At 37.1% G+C, this 14,717-nt stretch overlaps 7 protein-coding genes across 7 annotated transcripts; 3 read left to right on the top strand and 4 right to left on the bottom strand.

Moving 5' to 3' along the window:
* The first annotated feature begins 2,247 nt into the window (after positions 1–2,247).
* On the top strand, positions 2,248–2,968 carry LOC137577488 (uncharacterized). The gene has a single exon (XM_068290971.1). It carries the CDS (start codon positions 2,346–2,348, stop codon positions 2,952–2,954), a length of 609 nt encoding a protein of 202 aa, XP_068147072.1. The 5' UTR covers positions 2,248–2,345; the 3' UTR covers positions 2,955–2,968.
* Positions 2,921–4,430, bottom strand: PIG-M (Phosphatidylinositol glycan anchor biosynthesis class M). Its single transcript, XM_068290970.1, has one exon. It carries the CDS (start codon positions 4,425–4,427, stop codon positions 2,997–2,999), a length of 1,431 nt encoding a protein of 476 aa, XP_068147071.1. The 5' UTR covers positions 4,428–4,430; the 3' UTR covers positions 2,921–2,996.
* On the bottom strand, positions 4,421–4,625 carry LOC137577491 (uncharacterized). Its single transcript, XM_068290974.1, has one exon. The coding sequence runs from the start codon at positions 4,623–4,625 to the stop codon at positions 4,428–4,430; it is 198 nt and encodes a 65-aa protein (XP_068147075.1). The 3' UTR covers positions 4,421–4,427.
* LOC137577489 (uncharacterized) lies at positions 4,421–4,919 on the bottom strand. The gene has a single exon (XM_068290972.1). It carries the CDS (start codon positions 4,917–4,919, stop codon positions 4,635–4,637), a length of 285 nt encoding a protein of 94 aa, XP_068147073.1. The 3' UTR covers positions 4,421–4,634.
* Positions 4,786–5,928, bottom strand: LOC137577490 (cx9C motif-containing protein 4). The gene is made up of 3 exons (XM_068290973.1): positions 5,761–5,928; positions 4,987–5,134; positions 4,786–4,928 (listed from the first exon to the last, which is right to left on the bottom strand). Exons 1-3 carry the CDS (start codon positions 5,822–5,824, stop codon positions 4,919–4,921), a joined length of 222 nt encoding a protein of 73 aa, XP_068147074.1. The 5' UTR covers positions 5,825–5,928; the 3' UTR covers positions 4,786–4,918.
* A 314-nt stretch (positions 5,929–6,242) lies between these two features.
* On the top strand, positions 6,243–7,950 carry NC2alpha (negative cofactor 2 alpha). The gene is made up of 2 exons (XM_068289317.1): positions 6,243–6,410; positions 6,668–7,950. The coding sequence occupies exons 1-2, from the start codon at positions 6,369–6,371 to the stop codon at positions 7,805–7,807; spliced, it is 1,182 nt and encodes a 393-aa protein (XP_068145418.1). The 5' UTR covers positions 6,243–6,368; the 3' UTR covers positions 7,808–7,950.
* Positions 7,951–8,266: 316 nt separating this feature from the next.
* Positions 8,267–13,381, top strand: LOC137577931 (transmembrane protease serine 9-like). The gene is made up of 4 exons (XM_068291530.1): positions 8,267–8,914; positions 9,531–9,775; positions 10,794–11,393; positions 12,605–13,381. Exons 1-4 carry the CDS (start codon positions 8,286–8,288, stop codon positions 13,360–13,362), a joined length of 2,232 nt encoding a protein of 743 aa, XP_068147631.1. The 5' UTR covers positions 8,267–8,285; the 3' UTR covers positions 13,363–13,381.
* Positions 13,382–14,717: the final 1,336 nt, after the last annotated feature.

Genomic DNA, 14,717 nt, shown 5'->3' with positions numbered 1-14,717 from the left:
TTACTTCATGGCCATATCTAAACTGTTGTTGTAGACATAAAACATAATTATATAAATCATCATTTGCTCTGTCTAAACACTCGGAAACTATGCCCTGCATAAAATAATACTCTTTAGTTTCTTTTGTTCGGCATTCAACCACATTATCCCTAATCCATAACTCATCTTTCAAACGATTTCTAACCAAATCCAGAACATATTTAGCACTATAAGCAGGTCCACTAATTGTTGTCCATCCAGGTTGATGTTTGGTACGACTTTGGCTACCACCGCCAAAGTCCTGGCAATCAAACTGATAAAGTATTTTGCCATTTTTCTCTATTCTTCGTGCACTGAATTGTTCAATGAGGGTGGTATCATTTTTCTTTGGTAAAGGTTGAGTTCCTGGCAACATTATTTTGATAAGACGCTTATTGAATTCTTCATCAAAATTAGATTCGTAATGCTTCCCAGGCACTGGTTCTTTAACCCTATCATCCACCTCTGAGTCATCACCTCCAATGTTTAATACTTGATTGGCCATTGTTGAAATTGCTGCAGCAAACAATTGTTAAAATTTTTGTAGAACTGTGTATAGAATTATTGGCTTACCCTCAATTGTTGCCTCCTCTTTTTTAATCACAGTGTCTTTTTCCATAATGTAACAAATGAATGAATGAATGAGTTCTGGATTTATAAGAATTTGTCTAATGTCAAACCCTTTGGTCGTCAATAGCAAAAGCTTGTTTCCTATTGTTGTATTTCGAACATGTCGAAATAAACAAACCAAATACAGGGTGTTTCATTGTGGCGAATATAAAACCAACCAACCTTCAAGAAATTTAATTATAAAACTATAGGGTTTTATATTTAAAATATCATAAATTTAAAGCTCCTTGTATGATATCCTACTGTGGAAACAAAAAAACGGTCTCAAATTTTTACAAATTTAAGTTCCTACAATAAACATAAGTTTATTGCGTATACGCAATGGCACGCTGTAAATAAACTGTTTGCCATTGTCTTGTTAACTAACCCAACTCCCATCACTAATTCAAAAAGCTTATTCATTTCATAAACTTGGTATAAAACGAATTTGAACCACATAAACAGCTCATTGTTTTTCCTTAGTAGTCCACTAAATATTAATAATAAAAAAACTGAAAAATAATGGCTGAAAGTGATAAGCCCGTTGCAACATCATTAACCACATCAACTCCTGTTCTCAATATATCAGGAACGCTACCGAGTTTACCAGGCAAAACGAGCTCCAAGAAGGGAGCTACTAAAGAGATTGATCAACCCCAAACTGAACCAACTCCAACCATCAATATAAAAACTTTTCCAGGCATACTCAGTAAGATCCTTCTGAAATGTGATGAAGCACCAAAAAGTCCGCCCGACAACGACAAATGCGATGAGATGAGTGAATTTCTGTGTGTGGCAATATTTAAGAATGAAAAAACCCGCACTCTCACACATCACATATTCCTTTCAATTTACAAGAACATGGACGAGGATTTTGAGAAAGTAATAAAATTATATGAAAACCAAAAGGACCTTAAATATAAAAATAGGGAGACTATTCATTCGATTTGTGTGCGCAGCCTTTATCGTAGTGTGCAAAAGGATCTGAAGGAATTCAAATGGAATAAGGCGGGGAACGCCTTCGAGACACCAATGGAACGTGAAACAGATGAGTGGCTATATAGGCGATTCCGAGATCTACAAATTATTGAAATGGAAAAGTTATTTAATTATATTAAATTTCTAAGCATTAGTAAGCAATAACAATTGATTTCGTTATAGTCTTAATCTAAATAATATTAATATTACTGGTTCGTTTAGAGTATTATTTAATAAAAAAAATTAACAATTTCAAAATTTTCGGTTTTATTTTCCAAGATATTTTAAATAGTACTTGTAAACTTGTAGAATCTAATAAAATTTGTGATAACCCATCTACCAAGTGATATTTAAATAAGTTATATTTATGCAAATATATTTACTTACTTTGTCGTCAAACTAAAACTTTTCTTAAGCAATTAACTACGATTTTTGGAAATTTATTTAGATTTTATGTCGCTTTTAAAAGGCCTTACTCCCCTCCTTAGGAAGCTCTACACATATTAGGCCCACCCTGTATTCACATATCTTGCCATTCCCATGTAATCTTTTAACGTGACCATCACTAATTCAAAAGCTTATTTATTTCATTTCACTTAAATTGAAATCAATTTGCTATAAAATGAAATACAACCTCAAGTACATTAGATAGTGTTTTTAGCGTAACAACATAGACAGACAACAAGGAACATAAAATATAACAAAAGGAGATTCCTCAAGATTTCATAAACAAAGAAATAATGGCTGAAAGTGATCAACCTGTAACGGCAATTGAGTCATCATCATCACCTCCAGTACTTAATATATCAGGAAAAGTTTTAAATATTCCGAGATTACCACGCATAAATAAAAAAAAAGAGAAAACTACCAAACCTGTTACAACGATCAATGCGAACACATTTCCAGGCATATTAAGTAAGATCCTCTTGAAATCTGATGATCCACCAAATAGTCCTCATAGCAATACATCCGATGTGTACAGTGAATATCTGTGTGTGGCAATCTTCATAAATAAATCTAAGCGTATGCGCCTGCATCATATGTTCTGCTCAAATCCCAAGGATTTGGGAAAAGATTATGAGAGAGTCAACAAGTTGTATGAAAACCAAAAGGATCTTCAGTCTAGAAATCAAGTGTCCATCTCAACAGTTTGTTCCCGCAGTCTTTATCGCAGTGCCCAAAAGGACCTCAAGGAATATAAATGGAATAGGGAGGGAAATGTCTTTGAGATACCTTTAGAACTTGGAACAGATGAGTGGTGGCTAATGAGTCGTCTTCAAGATCTGCAAAAAATTGAAATGGAAAAACTATTCAATTACATTAAATTTTTAAGTATTAATAAACAATAAAACAGAAATAGAAATTTATAATTTTTAGTTTTCTACATGTATTTATCTAAATTTCTTATAACTTATCTTAAAGTGTGTAAAACCATAGTGAGCCAGAAGCTCTTTTAATATATAACTATTGGTTAGAAAGAAGATGGCACTCTGAGCACCTATCCAATTAAATGTATTCCATGTCCGAAACTCCAGCAAATAGGCTGGAAGCAACCACAAGGCTTGGGCACAAATCCAAAGAGCAAGCAACATGAAGCATCGCGGCCACGAGAGAAGTTTCAAATTATTTAGGCACAATGGGAATATGGCCAAATACCAAATGAAATACTGGGAAGTCACCACAGAATTGTAGGTAACCAAAACAAAGGCCAAGGTAAATACACAGAATGGCAAAGTCTGGCGGAATTGACCAAATGTGAGGCTCAAATAAATAATCAAAACAAATTGGGGAGCCAAAACGAGTAGTTTGATTAATAGAGATGTCTCTCCCTCTTCACCGGTGCTCAAATATTGCATTAGAAATTGCAACGAAAAGTTATGACGTGCATCTTTACGAACAAAATGATAGATATATGCTTCATATAGATACTGATAGCCATAAAGTGAATAAAATGTCCATGTTAGGAGCACAAGACTTGACAATGTTCCAAAAACCAAACACAATTGCTGAACATTTGGTCGAAAAATCTGTTGCAGAAAATTACGAAAATTTCGCACTAAACTTGTGGATAAAGATAGATAATAGGCCAAACTAAACAGTAATGGATATAGTCTCAAATGTATGACGAAGCCATGTGACAGACCAGCAAAGAAGATCAGCCAATTTGAGTGCTCTTGCCTATGCTCGGCTCGTATAAGCAAATACAGGCTCAATATAACAAAGAAGCTGGAGAAGCTATCGCCACTGCCGCGTGTTGAGATCACAGCCGTTAGGGGATTATAGAGCCAAAAGCAAGCGGCTCCACGTGCCACAGTCTCCGGTTGATTACGTTCATCCAAGGCATCAAAGTATTTGCACTCGTGCGATTTGGAAGCCTGATAAAATAAATGTTGCACTGTCTTTTCGAATTGTCCCTTAACCACCATGTACGCCAATCGGTGTATAACTATGGCTATGAGGAGATCGAACATGGAATATATCAATTTACCAAACGCCGCATGAATGAATAGATTTGGCAATTGCAAGTAAGCCAAAATAGGACTATAACGATAAGTGTGACGAGCAAAAGGCGATTCTCCTTGCAGCACCTGACGAGCGCCATCTGTAACCACCTTATAGTCAATATCCGTATAGGGTACAGCTGATTGGCTATCGTGGATTTGGGTATAGGCAATGAGAGAGAGTCTCAGGAGCGCAGAGATTAACAAATGTTGCTTAAAACTAATTGCCAAGAGCCAAGACCACCACCACATGCTGCTCCTTATTTTCTTTGTGTTAGACGACATTATTTCTTCCCAATGTTTGCTTGTATCGGTTTTCATTTATAATTTGGTTTTTAATTCCATTGCCGACTTGCGAATGCAATTCATAAATTCCTTAAACTCGGTCTCACAAATCTTATGCTGCACATTTAAATCTCGTGTGACACAAACAGCATATGCTGTAGCCTTGTCAGAGCACTTGGCAAGCAGCACAGGATAATTGCGTAAACGTTGGTTTGCCTTGCGTACCGATTCCATACCAATTATCTAACGTTTGTGGGGTGGCACACGCGCTTCTCCTGCCGGTGGCAAAGGCAATGGATCGGCTATGAAAATGTCGTAAATGGGTTTCGAGAAGAATATCAATAGCGATGTGGTCAAGGCCGTAATTTGAAAGAGACGTGGATTACGTTGAATCCAACTTCGTTTGGGCAAGACAGCGGTGCGACGTCTTTGTTGATTGCCTTGGCCAGATGATTGGTGTTGTTGTGGTTGTCTTTGGTCTAATAGATCTTGAATTTCCTTTGGTGGTTTATATTCCGGTATGGGCATTATTTCCCTCTACAAAAAATTCACAATTTTTGGCAATAGTCTAGCGATGTGCAAGGAATCTACTTACGAACTCGCGTTGGCCCCCTTGTTGGCCGGTAAATATACTTTATTTAAATCAATGCCACTGCAACAAAGCGATTCCTTATGCCACTTAAGGCAACACTGACGCATAGCCTCCAACACCTCGACGCACTTATCTTCCTGGTAGTTGTTCTCTAATGAAAAAATAGACAAATTTACTTAACTTACATAATCTTGATCATAGCAAAATGTGCAATATATTTACCGGTAAATGTTTACTATTACTACTCGAGATTTCAGTGTTGAAAAGTGGAAAAATCGGGTAAAGCTAGATTTCAGTGTTGTCAAACGCTATTTTTTATTTGGCGCGCTGTTTGACTGCCCTGGTAGCCAAATATTTTAATCTAAACTCAAAAGTCGAGGAATATTCGGCTGCTCTGGCAGCCGAATATTGTATTCTAAACTATATTTGTTCTATAAAATCAAGAAATATTGTAAACTCAACAATATTTTCGTTTGTTGAGAATAGTGCGAACAAAAGATTCAAAAAGCCCGCGTATTCGAGTATCCAAAATTCGGCATTTGGCAACACCATCTCAAAATTGAACAGCTTTTTTTAGCCGGAAAAAGCTACTTTTAGCTATAGTCCCGCTAAAAATATTAATTTTCTTTTGTTAATTACTCAAAAACTACGAAATAAATCGCCAAGGCGCACCTGAGGTCGTGCTCGTGCAATTTTTCTCTTTCGTTTGATACCAAAATTATGTAGTTTAAGCCCGTTTTGGGCCCGAGTAGTAATAGTAAACATTTACCTATTTACCGTTGAGACACTTTTGTATGCGACAAGCGTTGACTTTGCAAGGATCTTTGCTACGGCTAGACATGAATTCCCGAGTGAGGGAATGTCCAACACCAACAATAAAATTATGAAAAATATTTCCTCAAAAATTCCGAATAAATAGTCAATGTTTGCTTCTTCTTTCTGGGAATGCCGGATTTGACACTCACAGTGATCGGTGACAGATGTGCTTAGAGATGACAAAATTAAATAATCGTAGTCGAAAAATTAAATGAACATTTGCTAATTGAGTTCAATTAGCTAAGTTTAGCGTTTATTTACGCACAAAAAGTAATTACTAATATTATTAATAAATAGTCAAAAAAAAAAAAAAAACAATTAAAGTTTAATAGCTTGTGCCCGATTATGAGTAAAGACTTTATATCGCATGCCTATCGGTAACGCACTTCGCCAACCCAAGTCACAGTTTCAACACATCTCTAAAGATTGGCTTCACTGTGAATTGTGTTTGCCATTCACCCACACTAACGCCTATCAAGGAACTGTTCTTGTGTAAAAAAAAAAAAAGCGATTGTTTTATTTTGGGACAGGAGCAGGATTTACGGTAATTTAAGGACAGAAAAACAGAAATGCCATCGAAAAAGAAGAAATACAATGCACGCTTTCCAGCGGTAAGTTGATAAACAATATTTTCCGCCTCCAAGTGCATGTATCAAAAGGTTATCAGTTTTTTTTTTGAACACACACACGCATGCACAACAGCTATGTCTATATACATATGTATGTGTGTGCGTGTGTTAGTTGGACACTAAAGGCCTAGGCCTCCTCCCCGTCACATTCACATTATAGAGACAAACGTGTGCCCGTTCCCCTTTCCCGGTTCAATAGTGCTAATGTTTTTTTTTCCTTTCTTATTTACTTTTGGCAGGGTCGCATTAAGAAGATCATGCAGAGCGACGAAGAGATTGGCAAAGTGGCTCAGGCTGTACCCGTCATTATTTCGCGCACTTTGGAATTGTTTGTGGAATCGCTACTGACAAAAACCTTGCGCATAACAAATTCCCGCAATGCAAAAACATTGTCCACCTCACACATGAAGCAGTGCATCAATTCGGAACATCGTTTCGATTTCCTTAAAGAACTGGTGCGCAACATACCGGATATTTCGGTTGCCGAGGAAGCGGCCAACTCATACAATGATGATGATTTGGAAATAGTTCAAAGCTCGCCGGAGGAGCAATATCCAGATTCGGATACGCCATATGATCTAAGCCTGCCATCGACATCAATGCGACGAGGCCGTGGGGGTGGTGGAACAAATGGTTCCAATTCTTATTCTCGTTCCATGAGTCTGAATGGCAGTGCACTGAAGCGACAGCATCCACAGCAACAACACCCCTCGGTTATTGTGCCCACAGCAGCTGCTGTGGCTATGCATCAACAAGCTCGGACAGTTGCCGCAAGTGGAATGGGATTGGGACACTCACCTGCCAAATTAGCTCGTTCAGAATCAACTCCTGCTGCTGCCGTATCATATACAAGACGCGGGAGGCCGCCCCTAAATAAAACCAGCTATGATACTGCCATACCTGCTCCAATATGTAGCTACGAACTCAATAAGCCCATAGTGAAAATCGATTATAGCAATGTGCAGCTCCCAACAACGACCACATCAAGTCTAAGTACACCGGAATCAGACACAGAAACTAACACTGGTGGTGGTGGTAGTGCCGCTGGAGCTGCATCTTTCAACTTTGATATTGCGGCACCAGTTATCAACATTGATTTGTCCAATATTGTAGCAACTGCTGCTGCCTCAACTGTCGCCGTTGAAGCTGGTGGAGATGGCAACAACAAGACCAGTACCCACAAAAATAACAACAATAATAATAACAATAATAGTAACAACCAAATTGCTGGAAAGAGCAGCGCTCAAATCATTCCAAAGGCTAGTGGCGCAATGCTGGCACCACCACCAGCATTCGCAGCAGCAGCAGCAAAAGTTTCAGCCACATCCCCACCAACCACATCGTGTTTCGAATTAGATGAAGACTATGACAATATTTGAATATTTAGAATATTTAATGTAAATGCGCTTTTAAATTATTATTGTAACTTTACATTAACTATGTAACTTTTAGCATTAAGCCCAAAAAAAACCTAATTTCAAAATAAAGACCATGCTGAATGTTAAGCTGACGGATAATACAATTTTTATGAATTTTCCATTATATGATTTTGACAGGGTACTTCAAAAAAACATTCGCCCTGATAAATAAATAATATTCTTGATTATAATTACATAATTCGCATTTCCTGGTCCTAAGACCTTTAGTTTTGCCAATTTCATACAATTTAACACACTTGTGACTCTATATAAATGGCATTCTCTTGGTCATGGTTACTATAGTGAGCTTTCACCATGTTATCGGCTAACAGTTTTGTTCCTGTTCTTGGCCTACTGCTTGCCTTGTCTGGTAATGGCCTTTTTTTTCGCTAATGCCATTATTGGCGGCCAAAAGGCTAGTAAAGGACAGATCCCCTATATGGTTGCATTGGTAGTAAATGGCAATCAAACATGTGGCGGTGCCTTAGTTTCAAACACCATGGTTCTTACCGCTGCCCATTGTGTTGCGGGACGTGATATTACCACGATGAATATAGTTCTCGGCACCAACGACTTAACTGATCCCGAACGACAAACCTTCGACGTGAATAATATTATAATTCATCAAAACTTCAACTTTACGGCTTATGATATTGCATTCCTCCGGCTACACAGGGAAGTCGAATTGGATGACGATGTGCAATTAATTAAGCTGGCTCCAAGAAATGAAAACTACCCAGAAAAGACGTTAGCAATTACCAGCGGTTTTGGTGGCATTAGTATAAAGGAAGACAGGCAACGTATTCTAAAATATGCATATATTAAGGTATTGGGTTCCAGATATTGCGATGGTTATCTTTCATTTATAAAGGACCACATGATTTGCGCAGGCGATCTACGTGGAGAGCAAGGTCCGTGTAAAGGAGATGCCGGTGACCCATTGATTGTGGGAGGCGTTCTCATTGGAGTGGCATCCCAGCTATTCGATTGCACCGCACCGTATCGTCCGGTCGCATATACATCCGTGACTAAACTACGAGGCTTTATCGATGATTCTCTTAACCGCTAAAATAAAAGATACATATTTTAAATTCTTAAAAAAACTTAATTTCTTTTATCAATTTAATGAATCAGTAATTTAGATAGAATATTTTAGATTGTCGGTAATAAAAATACATATATATATGTATATATTTTTTTAGCTTTCATATCTTTGTTGGAGACATTCGTATGTCTTTGAGGTAGACTTGTCTGACCCAACTTTCAAAATGTTTTCGAATATTTTAAGTTTTTACTGAAATGTGAATATCCTTAAAATTAAATTTGTTTTATAAGCTTTTGGGTAAGTAAGTTAGTTTTATTCGATTTAATCGAAGTTATATAATTTGTTGTCTAACATTTTATTTCTATTATTTATATAGTAGAAGACCAATCGGTTAAATTGGAGAGAAGGCATAGTCTGAATTTCGACGAGTGAAAAATATTTCACAAATTTCTTTCAATGGAAGAACTATTTTTATAACTATTTTGTATAATTACATAATTAACATTTCCTGGTCTTAAGTCCTTTCGTTTTGCCAATTTAACGCAATTTAACATGGTTCTGATGACCCTATATATACAGCATTCTCGTTGTCATGGTTATTATATAGTAGTAAACATTCATAATGTTGTCATCGGACAGTTTTGTTCCTGTTCTTGGCCTGCTACTTGCCCTGTCAGGAAGCGGCTTCCTTTTCGCTGATGCCATCATAGCTGGCCGAATTGTTGAGAAACAACAGTTGTCCTATATGGTCGCCTTGCTAGTGAATGGCAATCAACAGTGTGGCGGTGTTTTAGTCTCCAAGATCATGGTCCTTACCGCTGCCGCATGCGTTATGGGACGGAATGTCACAGAGTTAAAGGTGGTAGCCGGCACCAACGACTTGAGTGATGGAAAAGGACAAACTATTGATGTTACGAAACTCATTGTTCACATATCCGCATTTTTTCCAAAGTACGATACTGTATTGCTTAAATTAAAAAAGCCAATTGTGTTCAGTGGGTACGTGTCAATAATTGAGTTGGCCGGTCACAGTCACACCTACCCAGAAAACACCACAGCAATCACCAGCGGATTCGGTGTAGTGAATGTATATGATCAAAAAGAAAGTTTTCTGAGATACGCAGACATTCAAATATGGGGCGATAGATATTGCAAACATTATGTTCGTTTCACGAAGAACTATATGATTTGCGCAGGAGATCCAACTGGAAATCAAGCACCATGTAAAGGAGACCACGGCGCCCCTTTGGTTGTGGATAGCGTCCTTGTTGGAGTAGCAGTGCAGATTTATAAGTGCAGCGCACCGTATCGTCCGATCGTATTTATAGCTGTGTCTAAACTTCATGCTTGGCTGGATAAACATCTTAAAGAGCAACTAAAATAAAACAATTCGCTTTATTTTTATTGGATCGAAATTAATAAAACTTTTGAAATGAATTTTGTAAATTTTTCAAAGAATAAGTAAGAAAAATTTAGACTATCGCCGATTAAATGATACTTTGTACTTTGGTTCCTTTAAAGACTGTCCGTGGGGTACACTTTAAAGAAGACACATGTCTTTTCCTGGGCATTGTTTTGCCAATCTTTTGTTTCTCTGGAGGATTACTGTCATACACTTAAAAAAAACGAACCGAAGGGAAACATTGACGGACTTCGGTATTGTCTATACTAATTCTAACAATTTTCTGACCTGTTGTATGATTTTTCTAGTGTATTACAAAAAACAAATTGACCCTGTTTAAAGTGATAATTAAAAATTATAATTATAATTACCTAATTGGCATTTTATGGTTTTATAATCTTTAGTTTCGCCAATTTAATATAATTTAACATGGCTCTGACCCTATATAAACGACATTCTTCTTTACATGGTAATATAGTAAACATTCACTATGTTATCAGTTAAGAGTCTTGTTCCTGTTCTTGCCCTGCTATTTGCTCTGTCTAGTGATGGCTTCTTTTTTGCTAATGCCATCCTTTGCGGGCGATTCGCTCGTGAAGGACAGTTTCCCCATCAGGTTGCCGTGATATACGACGACAAACAGGAATGTGGTGGTTCCGTGGTCACAAAGTACATGATCCTTACCGCTGCCCACTGTGTTGCTGGAGAAAATCTGAAACTTTTGAAGATTGTTGTCGGGACCAGTGATTTAAATTCTGGCTATGGGCAAATCTTCTATGTTCAAAAAGTCATTGTTCATCCGAACTTCAGGTTTAATACCAAAGATTACGATATTGCATTGCTTCGGTTGACTAAACCACTTACGTTCGGTAAAAATATACGATCGATTCGTTTGGCTCCTGCTGGTGAAAATTACCTGGAAAATTTAACAGCGATTGTAAGCGGATTCGGAGATATCAATTCACGTGGGGATAGGCTAAGTCGTATGAAGTATGCACTCATACAGCTATGGGGACGTAGATATTGCAATAGTGTCAATATTCCTCAACTGACGGATCGCATGATTTGCGCAGGAGATCCGCTTGGACAGGAAGGGCCATGTAAGGGAGATTCCGGTGGCCCATTAACTTTGCATGGCATCCAAATTGCAGTTGTGTCGTGGGGTTTCGGTTGTGGCAGAGCGTATAGGCCTTCCGTATTTACATATGTGCCTTACCTTCGTAAATGGATCGATGAAAATTTGCATGGTGTAAATAAATAAATACATATTTTATTTTAATGTTTAAAAAATTGTATTTTTTATTGACATTATCTAGTAATGAGATACAGTAGATCAACTTACATACATATATTTATGTACATACATATGTACATATGTCATTTAAGTAATCAAAAATTGCCAATAATAACTTTTAACTTAAAACGGTGAAGAATTATCTTTATTAATGGTATTATTGAAGTTAGTAACATCTTAAGAGCTATTCGATGTACTTAAATATAACCCGGGTAAGATAAAGTATAAAAATTTTCGGGATCGGATCACTATATCAAATAGTAATATAGGAATAGTAGGTGAAGAAGATGGAGTATCCCTATGAAATATACTAACATCATAGTTTTGCATAAAAAACCTGAGACCTCAGATCGGATCTCTATATCATATAGCTCCCATACAAACGGCAATGTCACGAACAGAGACTTTTCTTAATAACTTTGGTATTTTATCAGCTAAATTTAATATTGGTATAAGCATCTGTGCCAAATTTAATCGAAATCGGGTGATCATAGGATATCATAAGCTCCAAACGGAACAATCACAATGTTAAACAGTGACTTTGCTCAATAATCAATTACTTTTTTTAAAAACTTGTAGTTAGATTAAGCGGAACCTCCTGTACCTCTTATATCCTTTTTCTAGACTATATAAAAAAAAATATCAAAGAAGAAAAATTTCATCGCGATAGCTCTTAACATGGCTGAGTAAAACGCATACGCACCGACGGACGGACAGACGGACATGGCTCTATTAACTCAGCTTCTCATGCTGATCAAGAATATATATACTTTATGGGGTCGGAAACGTCTTCTTCTGTGCGTTACAAACATCTGACCAATTTTTTAATACCCTCTGCAAGGGTATAAACATCATCCATGTTTATAGTGATGAAAACTATAATTTATAATTATATAATTCGCATTTCCTGGTCTTCAGGCCATTAGTTTCGCCACTTAAAGCCAATTTAACACACCTGTGATCCCATATAAATGGCATTTCCCTAGACATGATTGATGTAGTAAACTTTCTTCATGTTATCAGTTAAGAGTTTTGTGGCTGCTTTTGGCCTGCTACTTGTCCTGGCTTGCCATGCCTTCTACTTCGCTGATGCCATCATTGGTGGGCAATTCGCTCGGCCAGGACAGTTCCCCTATCAGGGTTCCCTTTTAATAGATGGCTTTAATCGATGTGGCTGTTCTGTAATTTCAAAAACCACGGTTCTCACCACTGGCCACTGTATTGTGGGACGAAATACCAGCTCGCTAAAGGTTCTTCTAGGCACCATCGATACAAGTGCTGGCGATGGGCAAACTCTCGATGTTAAGGAAATCATCATTCATCCAAATTTTAATGTTGTGACCAGGGATTACGACGTAGGATTGCTTTGGTTAAGTACAGCAGCTCATTTCAGTGATAAAATAAGATCAATTCGTTTGGCTCCTGCTGGTGACAACTACCTAGAAAATTTAACAGCAATTACTACTGGATTCGGTGAAATCGATCGTAATAGAAATAGGCTAAGTCGTATGAAGTATGCACTCATACAGCTATGGGGACGTAGATATTGTAATAGTGCCAATATTCCTCAACTGACGGATCGCATGATTTGCGCAGGTGATCCGCTTGGACGGCAAGGACCGTGCAGGGGAGATTCCGGTGGCCCATTAACTTTACATGGCCTTCAAATTGCAATTGCGTCGTGGGGTTTCGGATGTGGCGCTCCATATTATCCATCCATATTCACGTATGTGCCGATTGTTCGTGAATGGATAGATGCAAATATTAATGGCTAAAATAAACAAAATCAGGACATTTTATTGACCTTTTCTCTTGAGGTAGGCATCCAGAGCCCAAAGTCCACTTTTCTTTGCCAATATTACAGGTTAACACGATGTACGTTAGCGTAAAAACAGAGAAAATGATAACTTGGGTTGTTATCTCTTTCAGTTCATCAATTCAGCATTTGAGGCAAATTTTGTTCACTGATGTAAATTACACACACTTTCTTTGTGCCTATTTCTGGCTTACGCTCTTAAGCCGAAATTCTTGCATCTTTCTTTCTCTTCTTGATATTTAGTTTATTCCTACGCGGACAGCCGTCCTAAATTTGCTAAAATTCAGATATCCTTTTATAGAGACCACAGCGATTTGTAGTTAAGGCATGTTTTGGTTTAAATAAAAAGAGCAAATATTCGTTTTTTCAAAGATTTAGTCCATAGGCCAGTGGTTCAAACCTTATCCTCATTTTATTCTAACTATTTCCATGGTTCGTTTCTCACTTGTTATATAATTTTGCCACGATACTGTTAATAAAGTATACGCCCTGTTTACAAAAAAAAGATACCTCTTAATTATAATTACATAATTTGCATTTCCTGGTCTTAAGTTATTTAGTTTCACCAATTTAACACAATTTATCATGGTTCTGACATGGGTAATATACATAGTAAACTTTCACAATGTTATCAGACAAGAGGTTGTTCCTGTTCTTGCCCTGCTATTTGGTCTGTTTTAGTAACGGCTTCTATTTAGCGGATGCCATCATCGGCGGGCAATTCGCTCGGCCAGGACATTTTCCCTAGCGCATTAACTTTGGATGGCCTCCAAATTGCAATTTCATCATGGAGTTTCGGCTGTGGCACACCATATCGTCCGTCTATATTCACAGATCGACGCAAATATTAATACCTAATCTTACAAGATTCATATTGGATCAGATTCATTTTTAAATGACTATACATTAAATTAATTCATAATATTTCCAGAGGGACTGCACTAAAAAAAACAAGTTTTTGTCCAGTAGAATGAAACTGTAAACTGTAAATATTTTTTGCCAAAATAAATAAATAAACCTTTAAACGATTTCAATAATATTGCTATTACTTAATATTAGCAATATGAATATTAAATAAATTGATTTATTATTCTTTTAACGTTGTAGATCAAAAAGATCATATTTGACATAGAAAACGTTTTATTGGGTCAAGGATTATTATTAGATGAAGTAAAATTCAGTAATCAGGTAATCAAGGGCAAGTAAATTCAGTAATCTTTGTTGCTTTTCATATACTCCATATACATTCAAATGTACATACTAACTAACTAACTAATACATACGCATGGAAATAGAAATAATAATTTACTTAAG

Source organism: Drosophila tropicalis, unplaced genomic scaffold (genome assembly GCF_018151085.1).
Source record: "Drosophila tropicalis isolate 14030-0801.00 unplaced genomic scaffold, ASM1815108v1 contig_593, whole genome shotgun sequence".
NCBI classification, from domain to species: Eukaryota; Metazoa; Arthropoda; class Insecta; order Diptera; family Drosophilidae; genus Drosophila; species Drosophila tropicalis.
This window is presented reverse-complemented; position numbering and strand designations above follow the sequence as displayed.

Coding starts and splice junctions, on each gene's coding strand:
- LOC137577488 (XM_068290971.1), top strand. CDS start 2,346: ATGGCTGAAAGTGATCAACCTGTAACGGCAATTGAGTCATCATCATCA.
- PIG-M (XM_068290970.1), bottom strand. CDS start 4,427: ATGAAAACCGATACAAGCAAACATTGGGAAGAAATAATGTCGTCTAAC.
- LOC137577491 (XM_068290974.1), bottom strand. CDS start 4,625: ATGGAATCGGTACGCAAGGCAAACCAACGTTTACGCAATTATCCTGTG.
- LOC137577489 (XM_068290972.1), bottom strand. CDS start 4,919: ATGCCCATACCGGAATATAAACCACCAAAGGAAATTCAAGATCTATTA.
- LOC137577490 (XM_068290973.1), bottom strand. CDS start 5,824: ATGTCTAGCCGTAGCAAAGATCCTTGCAAAGTCAACGCTTGTCGCATA. Junction 5,135..5,760: donor CATACAAAAGTGTCTCAACG/GTAAATAGGTAA, acceptor TTTTTTCATTAG/AGAACAACTACCAGGAAGAT.
- NC2alpha (XM_068289317.1), top strand. CDS start 6,369: ATGCCATCGAAAAAGAAGAAATACAATGCACGCTTTCCAGCG. Junction 6,411..6,667: donor ACAATGCACGCTTTCCAGCG/GTAAGTTGATAA, acceptor TACTTTTGGCAG/GGTCGCATTAAGAAGATCAT.
- LOC137577931 (XM_068291530.1), top strand. CDS start 8,286: ATGGTTGCATTGGTAGTAAATGGCAATCAAACATGTGGCGGTGCCTTA. Junction 9,776..10,793: donor AGCCGGCACCAACGACTTGA/GTGATGGAAAAG, acceptor CTATGTTATCAG/TTAAGAGTCTTGTTCCTGTT. Junction 11,394..12,604: donor GCTTGGACAGGAAGGGCCAT/GTAAGGGAGATT, acceptor CTTTCTTCATGT/TATCAGTTAAGAGTTTTGTG.